General features: G+C 52.4%; 1 protein-coding gene and 1 long non-coding RNA gene across 2 annotated transcripts; one reads left to right on the top strand and one right to left on the bottom strand.

Annotated features, from left to right (window-relative positions):
• Positions 1-847: 847 nt before the first annotated feature.
• Positions 848-2879, bottom strand: LOC139223320 (uncharacterized). The gene is made up of 3 exons (XR_011585965.1): positions 2768-2879; positions 2192-2309; positions 848-1973 (listed from the first exon to the last, which is right to left on the bottom strand). It is a non-coding gene; the product is annotated as an uncharacterized lncRNA (long non-coding RNA).
• A 1075-nt stretch (positions 2880-3954) lies between these two features.
• Positions 3955-9916, top strand: LOC139223170 (E3 ubiquitin-protein ligase Topors-like). The gene is made up of 6 exons (XM_070855142.1): positions 3955-4158; positions 4643-7251; positions 7470-7604; positions 7762-8595; positions 8683-8763; positions 9244-9916. Exons 1-6 carry the CDS (start codon positions 4066-4068, stop codon positions 9914-9916), a joined length of 4425 nt encoding a protein of 1474 aa, XP_070711243.1. The 5' UTR covers positions 3955-4065.
• Positions 9917-10687: the final 771 nt, after the last annotated feature.

Genomic DNA, 10687 nt, shown 5'->3' with positions numbered 1-10687 from the left:
GAAGGAGACGAGACCTAAACTCCATCAGTGTCTTAGAACAGGCTGCCCTCAATTAGAATATATGACATAGAATTAATATTATTATATAATTCTTATTTAATGTGTTACATATTTTACCCTTTATATCAGTGTGTGTGTGTGTGTGTGTGTGTGTGTGTGTGTCAAACCACACACACACACACACACACACACACACAGTGAACTAAAACTAAATCAGAGACTGAACTTCTATCAGACATCATCATCATCATTATTATTATTATTATTGGGAGAGCCCCGCTAACAGTTCCCCTTTGTTTCCAGTCTTTATGCTAAGCTAAGCTAACAGCTGAATCTGGTTTTCAGTTTGAGAGCTTCTGTGGATCAGATGGAGGCGAAGGGAGCTGGTTTTTAATTACAGATGAGAGTGTGTGTGTGTGTGTGTGTGTGTTTGAAGTGTTTTGTTAATAGAATGAGTACTCACCCAAAGAGCCTCCCTCTCTCTCCCCTCTCTCTGTTGTCTGTTGAGCTCGCTCGCCCGCTCTCATCCACCCATTCTGTTGAGATCATTTACATATGAGAGGACACACACACACTCACACTCACACTCTCTCACACACACACACACACACACACACACACACACATCAAACAGCATCACCATTACTAAACAAGTGGCTGTGTGTGTTTCAGAGGTTTTAGTTACTGAATACATCAGAGGACACACACACACACACACAGACAGACACACTGACAAACACACACACACACACACTTTCATATCTGTGGTTTTGCTCTGACTCGATCTTCCTGTAAACTCATTATTTTTTGGATCTCAGTGAATAAAACGAGGCTTTAGGAGCTGAAACAACTCTTTAATGTCAAAGTAAAAGTAAACCAGGAGGAATAAAACAAAATAAAATCACACAACAGATACAAACATCTTAAAACCCTACAGAGAAAGGATCCCTACAGAGAGAGACCTGGAAGATCCTTTTGGTTTAACCACAAACAGCACACACACCAGACTCCATTCACTAAAACAGGGATTTTAGAGAACAGGACACAGGAGCTGCTGCTCTGCTGCTGCCTCCATCAGTGTTATTCTGTGGGTTTAGTGTCTTGAACGGTCAGTTCAGATCCAGCACAATATTTGTGTAACACACAATAACACAAATAAACTAACCGATTGATGCAGCAGTAAACCAGCAACTCTTGTGTAAAATGTCTGTTTTTGTCAATGGAGTCTGGTGTGGTTGAGGAGATTGATATAACCCTGCTATAAACATGTCCAGAGCTCCAGGTGAATCTACAAGGTGAAGTTGGAACATTTTCCTTCAAAAATGACTGAAAACAATGAATCCATTCTAAAAAGCTGCTGATTGATTTTCTGTTGATGGACTGATCCATTCATTGACTCGTTTCAGTGCATTATTATTATTACAGTGTTCCAGATTCACTAAATAACCCATAATAACATGAGTCACGTGTAACTAACTTTAACTTTTATGTGATTTTCTCAGACTGAAACGTTTTTATTTCCATGAGCTGTGAGTGTGAATGTGTCCTCAGGGTTTCCTCCAGTGACCAATCAGAACGAGCGTCAGACCAGGAAGTCACTCATGGAAAAATATCACTTTGAAGACACAATAAAACTCCCCGACTCGTCCCAACGTCTTAATCCTGCCTGGAACAGACTTCCCTTAATTCCAGGACTTTCCAGCAGTTCCAGGACCCGTAAGACTCTGTGGTCCTGAAGGTCTGAAGTCAGTTTAACAGACAGTTTACCCAGAATTCCTTGTGTCTGGGGTCCATCAGTTGTTCCTCTTCAAAACCGCAGACGTCTCCAAACCTGACGGACCTTCCAACCGCCCCCCATCAGACCCGGAGGCCTTCAGAGGCCCAGCAGGTGTTTTAATGGTGGTTCAGTGGGTCCAACTCTGTCCAGGTGAGTCTCTCAGTCCAGATGAGGGTTTAAAGAGACCAGAGGAGGACTACCAGAGAGGAGACAGAGAGAGAACAGGTGTGAAATCCAGCTCTGTCCTGGTCTACGGACGTCTGTCCAGGTCTACGGACGTCTGTCCGGGTCTACGGACGTCTGTGGATGTGGGTCCGTATTACATTCTGGGTCTCGCTGTGAAGAATATATTTGGATTCTGATGTTTTTGTTCATCTCGTATCCAGTCACCAGGTGAGCGTTCACTCGGCTCACCTGCACGCCGTCAGTCCTCCTGCAGGAGGGCGGTCCTCTTCTCCAGCAGCCAATGAGACGCGATCCTGCTGGCGTAGATCACGTAAGACCAGGACAAGACCACAACGGCCAGCAAGACCTGAGAGACGGAGAGCAGAGACAGGCTGTTAGTTTAACCCAGGGTCCTCTCTGTTCGGGCCCTGGTGTCTACATGACAGGTGGGCAGTAAAAGTGTTGGAATGGGTCCAGTTATATTTCTCTCTTCAAAACCACCAGACTTCATTCATAAAACCACTCATTTTTAAAAGCTTGAATCAATGCTGATGATGAACATAAACAGCTGAGTATTTATCAGTTTAAAAGTCTCAATCTAGCAATAATTTAATGTAACTGTGTTAAAAAACAACATGACGCTAATCTCCCCCTCATTAACTAACTAATTCATCACAAAGAAATTAACATTTTACCAAAACTCAAAACTAATCGGACGAACTGAATGTTAGCCAGCTGCTAGCTAAGCTAAGCTAACCGTTAGCCATTAGCTCGCTGTCCGGTACCTGACCACGGTTTAATGGGGACCAGGTGTGGTGAACGTACCGCGGAGTAGATCCTGTCCAGGTTCCGCCTGCTGACGGTCATCATCCTGCTTTAACTCCGCTGGAAGTCTCAGTTACTTCAGATTAGTTTCGGTTTGTTTACAGTGCCTCTTTCTCCCTCCACTTCCGGGTTTCATCGGCGGTCCACAGCCGGTTTCTAAAGTGGCGCCACACCGCCATCTTGTGCCTCGGAGCAGAGACTACATTTCACCCGTTAATAACCGAGTAACCACACAATAAGTTAACTATTCTCCTAAACACCGCCGCCACGAGTTTTATCTCCTGTTTATCGTCACTGTGATGAGTAACTTTAAGTCTAACCGACTCTTTTCCGGGCTTTGTTCTGCCGGTTTGACGGTTTTTTATTCAGGCAGTTAGAGGGCAGCACTGAGCCGCCAGAGAGGACCACAGGGAGGTCTCACTCATTTGCAGAAACACAAACACACCAACAGCCTTCATGAAGTTTGGTGTTTTCATGTAGAAAAAAGATGCTTTTTTTAAAATCCAGATTTTTTAAGAAGTTGCTCAAAGGTTTATTGTATTTAAAATTACTCTGTCAGTCCTTGAGGCCAAAGACCTGCTTTATATTTATACTAAAAGATGTTAGAAGATCTAAAGTTAATTTAATATCTATCACATTCTTTTCTTGAAACCAACGATCGTGGACTCTGAGATGAAACTACTGATCATTTCTGAGGCTTCATGTCTGGACGTTGTTTCTGGCCTCAGCAGAGACGGAGGACTGGTTAATAACGTCCATATTCCTGGAAATATGTAAAAACCCAGAGTAAAGTACATCAGAGGCTTGGTGTGTTTCACAGTGAGTTTATTTCTGATATAAAAGCTCTTAAAGTCATCAAAAACTGAATTACAGTGGAACTTCTTCGCTAAATAGAAGAATGTGATTTATAAAAAACATCCTAATGACTTCAAAAGAAATGTAATTATTTTTCACTTCTGTCTATTTTTGTCCTTTCTTGTCTTTTTTCGCATGCACCTGATCCTTCAGATGTAAATTAAAGATGTTAAAATAATTTTCTAAGTTGGATATTTCTCAAAAAGAAACAGACAAAACAACAAACAAACAGCAGCCATCTTCTTTATTGACGATCTTTGACTAAAACAGACCGTCCGGTCGGTATCCCATCATCCACCGCGGCAGCTTTCTCATTCCAGCTGTGTGTACCGACGGTCCGGGCGACAACACCCGACACAAATGTGCCCGTTTCTAGCGGGAGTTTCGGTGTGAGCGGGTCAGAGCAGCGGAGCCCGGAGCACCGGTCCCCCCGCGGACGGCGGATGCCGCTCACGGTGCGAAATTCCGCCCGGAGGAGGAGAAAAAACCCGGATGAGAAGCTCCCGGAGCGACCTGGAGAGTCCTCTTCAGCTCAGGTACGGGAAGCTAACCGTGTTAGCACGCTAGCAGGCTAACAAGCTGACAGGACCCCCCCGTGTTTCTCATCCAGAGACGATATCTATCACATCGATCAGGGGAGGATTCTGCCATCAAAGGGTATTGATTCAAATATTGACGATCGAGTTTGAAGCGAGAAGGGAAGAAAACATCCGAGCCTGCCGGTTAGCTTAATGCTAACAGAGCCCCCTGCCTCTGTTAGCCAGTGTTAGCGTGCTAACCTGCTAGCAGTGATAGAGAGTCGGTCCGTCCTGCAGGAAAAGACTACAGACTGAAGTGAAAGCAGTTAGCTTAGCATCTGTTACTGTAGCATCACTAGACCTCTGACTGATCTACATCACTAATCTTCATCATCACTAAACAGGGCGTAGCTTAGCTCTGCTAGCTTAGCATCAGTAGACCCCTGACTGTGGCAGGATTATCTCTGTTCTTCATCATGCTTCTTGACCTGTCTGTGCTCAGGTGATGGCGCCCACGAGGATGAAGCTGCGCGGTCGTCGGCGTGACGCTGCGGCGGGAGGAAGCGCTCAGCCGGAGGAAGAGGAGGAGAGGAGCAGAGAGAGCGGCGGTCGCAGCAGCAGGAGGAAAAACACCAACAACACCACGACCACAGCCCCTGCCGCCGCCTCGTCTCCTCCCTCCTCCTCCTCCGCTGCTGCCTCGGCCTCGGCGCGGGCAGTGATGGCGGCGGAGGAGGCGTCGCCGGACTCCAAGTGCCCGATCTGCCTGGACCGCTTCAACAACCTGGCCTACCTGGACCGCTGCCTGCACCGCTTCTGCTTCCCGTGCATCCAGGAGTGGTCGCACAACAAGGCCGAGTGTCCGCTCTGCAAGCAGCCGTTCGCCTCCATCCTGCACTCCGTCCGCGCCGAGGACGACTTCAAGGAGTACACGCTGCGGCCGGCGCCCGCCAACAGCAGCGTGGCCGCCACCGTCGCCATGGTGGCGGCGATGGCCTCGGCGGCGAGGAGCGACCATCAGATGAGGCTGATGCTGAGGCGGCACAGAGGGGCGGACGGCGGGGAGACGACCACGAGGCGGCGGCGGAGGGAGAGGGGGGGTAGAGGAGGTGGAGGCCGGAGGGCAGGGGTGTGGGAGTGGTACCTGGACTCTCCTCCCCTCGCTCTCCCTCCTCTTCCTCACCATCCCGCCATCTCGCCCGTGGTCGCCGAGGACAGCGAGGACGGCGAGGAGCTGGAAGAGCAGAGAACGAGGGGCGGGGCTGATCTGGAGGAGCGGGGGGTGATTTTTGAGGGGCTGACGGGCCTCGGGGGGGCGGTGGCACCCGCGGCGCCCAACGACCGGGCGTCGCGGCGGCTGATGACTCGTTTGGCGACGAGGCAGCGGCTGCAGCGGGAGGGTGGAACCGTGCGGCGGCTGAGGGAGAGAGAGACGCTGGCGTTCCGTCGTGCCCTCTACCGCAGCGCCATTCGGGTTCGTGGCGTTGCCGGGGTCAACGGCAACAGTAACCAGGGGCAGCAGCAGCGCGACATCTCAGCAGAAAGCTTTCGCCGCAACCCCGTCCACCTGAACAGACTCCGCCCCTGGCTGCGGCGGGAGCTCACGGTGCTCTACGGTGCACACGGCTCGCTGGTTGACATCGTCCAACGCATCATCATGGCACGGCTCGCCCGCCACGGCCTGGAGGACACGCCCACCATAGAAGAAGAGCTGCGGCCCTTCCTGTTGGCGCGCACCGACCACTTCCTGCACGAGCTGGTCAGCTTCGCCCGCTCGCCGCTCAGCCTGGAGAACTACGACCTGCAGGCGGTGTACGAGCCGCCGGCCGCCGCCATGGAGCTGGACGGGACGAGCAGCTCCACCGACAGCAGCTCCGTCATCGCCATCTCGGAGGGCGAGGAAGAGGAGAGGCGGGCAAGAGGAAGGTCAGAGGAGAGGCTGCCGGGGAGGGCGGCGGCGACGATGGACGCCAACGACGATGTCATCCAAACGGGAAGCTGCCTCAGCCTGTCAGCGTGGGACGACGAGACGCCGGGCCCCTCCTACTCCACCGCCGAGCCGTCGTGTTCGCTCGCCCCGCTGTCATTCAGCCCCGCCCCTCAGGAGGCAGCCAATGAGGAGGCAGCTGAGAAGCGGGAGGAGGAGGAGGAGGGCGAGGAGTGTCTGATCGTCGGATACAAGAAGCCGATAGCGGAGCGGACGCCGGAGCTGGTGCAGCTCTCCTCCGACACCGAGGAGGAAGAGGAGGAGAAGAAGAAGGAGGAGGAAGAGAAGGAGGAGAAGCTTCCTCTCCTCCCCTCCCTTGCCCCTCCCCTCTCCTTCCTACCCACAATCCCTCCCTCCACGTCCGGCGCCTACAGCGGCGAGCAGGACGGCCAGCCGGAGGAGAAAGACGGCGAGGTGGTCCGGCGGTCGTGGTCGGGCAGCTCAGGGAGGAACTCCGTGTGCACGCTCAGCCCGGCCACGCCTGGCGAGGGCGAGCAGCGGCGGGAGAGCTGGAGAGACAGGAAGCATGGCGGCGGCGAGGCGGCGAGGGAGAAGAGGAGGAGGAAGAGGAGCAGGAGAGGGCGGGAGAGGAGCGGCGACCGGCTGAGGAAGAGTGGCACCCTGTACAACCCGAACCGCTCCATCTATCCCGCCATGATGCGTCACCGCTCGCACTCCCCCTCGCCGTTTCACTCCAGCGTCGACTCGGGCTCGCCGCTGCCGCCCAGCCCGCCGGACTCCAGCTGGGAGTATCACTGCTCCCAGGTGTCCCCCCTCACCTCCTCTGTGTCCTCGCCCTCCCGGTCCTCCTCCTCCTCCCCCTCCTCCTCGCCCCTCTGCTCCTCCCCGCCGCCGTCGTCACAGACGCCACCTTCTCCCTCGTTCTCCCCCAGCGACCGCGGCAACACCCACCACGGGGAGAAACCCGGCGGGAAGAGGAAGTACAAGAGCCGCCACCTGGACAGCGACGACAAGGACCCGACATGGAGGCCGAGCAGCGGGCGCCGCCGGGAGAGGAGGAGGGAGCGACGGGAGAAGGAGAGGAGGAGAAGGGGGAGGGAGGGGAGGAGGGGCAGGGAGACGACAAGGAGGGATGCTCACCGGGACGGCAGCGGCGGAGACAGGTGAGAACACTTCCTGTTTGTCCATTATCAAGAAATGAACCAACAGAAGGTTTTTTTAAGGGACGTTAACGGTAACGCCAGCGATGCTCTATGTGGTAACCATGGAAACGGCACTGGTACGACTGTTGTATTGAATAAACTGACTGTTCACTGACAGTTAGTCAGTGTGTAGTGGAGGTCCATGCACTGACCTCCTCTTCCTCCTCTTCCTCCTCCAGCAGCAGCAGGAGGTGCAGGGACGACCGGAGTCCCAGCGTGGAGATCATCTACGAGGGCACCATCACCTCCAACGCCTCGCAGCCGCCCGCTCGCAAACGCCGCAGGAAACGGCACCGCAGGACGCAGCACAGCAGGTTGGATGGAACGATTTAAGAAGTTGTTTGACTTATTTTGATAAAACAGTCGATCAATATTTTCTAACAGTCAAAAGTTACTGAAACATGTAAAAGAAATGTGGTGCTACTGACGACTATTGATCAGTTTGAATCGTTTACCGTCTGTCTCCGTCAGCTCTCCGGTCATCATCACCCTCGACAGCGACAGTAGCCACGACGACGGCGTCAACAACACCAACAACGTCAGCAGCAGCAGCAGCAGTCCGCTCAGCAGCCAGCAGACCGTCGACTTCTCCGACCTTCCTCCTCTCCCATTGGTGCCCTCCGCCGACGTGGGCGGAGCCTTGAATGCCGACATCGGCGAACTTCCCGTCGACATCCTGGACCGAGGGTCGGACGGGTCGGAGACCGAACCGGGGGGCCGAGCCGAGGCCGCTGGTCCCATCGCCATCGACAACAGCGACAACAGTGATCACGACGTGGACGTGGAGAACGTCGACGAAGGCGCCGCCCTCACGGAGTCTGATGATGACAGAGGACCAATGAGAGAGGGGTCTGTGGTCGGCGGCTCTCGGCCAACCGGAGGGAACGACGCCGCGGCGCCGATGGATCTGGTTCTCAAAACAGACTCTGGGGTGTCGACGCCTGACAGCGGCCTGCTGACTACCATCCTGAACGACCTGAAGGGAATCGCTCCCCCCAGAAGCGACCTCGCTCTGAACCGGGAGTCCAGCTGCTCGTCCGACATCAGTAAAAAGCGCCGCAGGGTTCAGAGTCCGACCTCGAGCCAGGACGACGACGCCGTCGGAGACCAGAATCGGGGCTTTGACTCGCCGACATGTCGTGCCTCCGTCCCGCCTCTACCTCCTCTGGAGCGCCTGAAGGCGTGCGGCGTCCGGGAGGAGGGCCGGGACGCCCCCCCGCTCCTGAAGCAGGCCAGTCCGGTCAGGCCGTACAACCGCAACACACCGCCGCCATTAAAACACAAAGACTCCACCAGTCCACGCCTGTTAGCTGTTTCTCCTGTTGACCTCCACTCACCTCACGCCTCTGCTGATGCTGACCCAATATGTGTAAATTCTTATGTTGATTTCAGTTCCAACCCCATTGACCCCCGTCTGGGTGGCGCGCTGCCTAAAGGTAACCAGGCCATCCCTCCCATTTCAACGCTGAAGAGGTGTTTCACGAGCACTTTGGCACTGAGAGGAGAGCTGGCCTCTACTAGCACCACTTCAGCCATTGACATGCATTCCTCCTGTCGTTTAGCGCCCACAGACTCCCATTTAACTGCTCCCTCTAAAGTTGGCGCTTTGACCACTGGCATCCATTCCACGAGTCACAAACCCCCCGTTGATTCCCATTCTTCTCCTGGGTCAGCTGAGTGTTTACCACATCTGCATCCTGTGAATTCTTCATCTCCTGCTGATTTCCATTGGTCCAAAGAAAAGCCAGCTCACACTGACTCTACCTCCAGAGGTTGCAGGAATAAGACTCTAAATCCAAATTCCTGTCAGGTAGCACCCGTTGACCTCCATCCTCCCAGCAGTGTTTCTGCTGAAGGCCCATGGGCAGGTAGTGATGTTTTCTCAGGAGCCAAATGCAACACATACACATCACCTCCTGTTTTTGTTTCATCCATTGACTCCCACTCTTCCAGTAACAGAGAGGACACGTCAGAGAGGATCTCACTCTCTAGAGTCAGCTCAGTGCCAACGACGGCTCCCGATGACGGACTGTCACCCATTGACATGCACCCTAAACGTCCCAAATCTACCGTTGACATCCACTCTTCCAGCGCAGCTTCAGAGGGACCGACAGATGAGGCATCACTATTAGTAAATCACGAGGAAAGATCACCCCATGGTCATATGCCACCCGTTGACTTGTATCGTACAAGCCCTGTGCCACCCGTTGACGTCCATTCTTCTAGCTTTGTCAGCACCATGACTGACGAACACTTGAACCACACAGCCTTATCCTCCTCTGCCTTCCAGACACCACGTAGAAAGTGCAACTCTCAGTCCGAACCTACCGTTGATTCCCACTCAAAACGTCTCTGCCCCGCTGACTTTGACTCAAAACCGTGCAACCACTTCGACCCCAGCTCCGACCCTCCGTCCCCCATTGAGACCTCCTCAAAACACAGTGTCCCCGTTGACTCTCATCCAAAAAACTCTCTGAGAGCCTTTCAGCCCCCCGCGGACAATCACGTCACGTCTTCCCCGCGGTCCGACGAGAACCAGTGGCACTCAAACTCCTCCATTGACGCCCATTCGGACTCTCAGGCGCCCCTCGACGTTTGGAACGCGCAGACACGCCTGAACCGATGACATTTCAGACTTTTGGGGACTTGATGAATAAAATATTAAAGAACTGCTGATTTTCTTTTTTTTAAACCTCTGTTAATATTTTGTTAAACTGCGATGATTACAAATGTTTCTTCCGTTGTCGTCCATCCTCGATTCATAATGCTGTTTTCTGCCGTGTGTCTGTACGTAGTTTAAATAATTCTTTTCAAATGTGACTCGTCTGTTTTTTCTGGGGCTGCAACGACGAGAAATCTGGACGAATTCGTATAAATTGGTTTGAACGTATTTATCAATTCTTATTTTTAACTAATTGGCACATGATCAATATTTAGTTTGTTTGTAAATGATCACAACGAGGTTTCAAACATCCACTCCAGTGTTCAATGTGATTCATCACAAAGAGAATCTACCGAAGGATTAAAAACGAGCTGCCGAGGTGTTTTATCGGTTGGTTTTTACGGCTGTAAAGATATTTATCGATAAATTGACGACACAAGAACAAACATTAAAGGACGATTCCAACACGATGCCCAGTCGCCTCCTGTCCGTCAATCAAGTGTCGCCTAAAATAAAAATAAGAGCAAAAGTTTAAATCTAATGTGACAAAGACAAAAGGTAACAGGAAGTCACATGACACCAGACGAATCCTTCAAAATAAGGTGCCGCTACGGTCGGAAAGTTACGCTTGAGTTCTTTTTTTTAGGTCTTCAGACTCTAACAAAGTTTGGAAAATACTCGTTTGAAGATTCTTCAACAAACTGGTGTTTCATCAACGCTCGATGAAATGATGGT

The sequence above is a fragment of the Pempheris klunzingeri genome, chromosome 23 (assembly GCF_042242105.1).
Source record: "Pempheris klunzingeri isolate RE-2024b chromosome 23, fPemKlu1.hap1, whole genome shotgun sequence".
NCBI lineage: Eukaryota > Metazoa > Chordata > Actinopteri > Acropomatiformes > Pempheridae > Pempheris > Pempheris klunzingeri.
The sequence above is the reverse complement of the archived record's forward strand: the minus strand, read 5'-3'. Positions and strand labels throughout refer to the sequence as shown.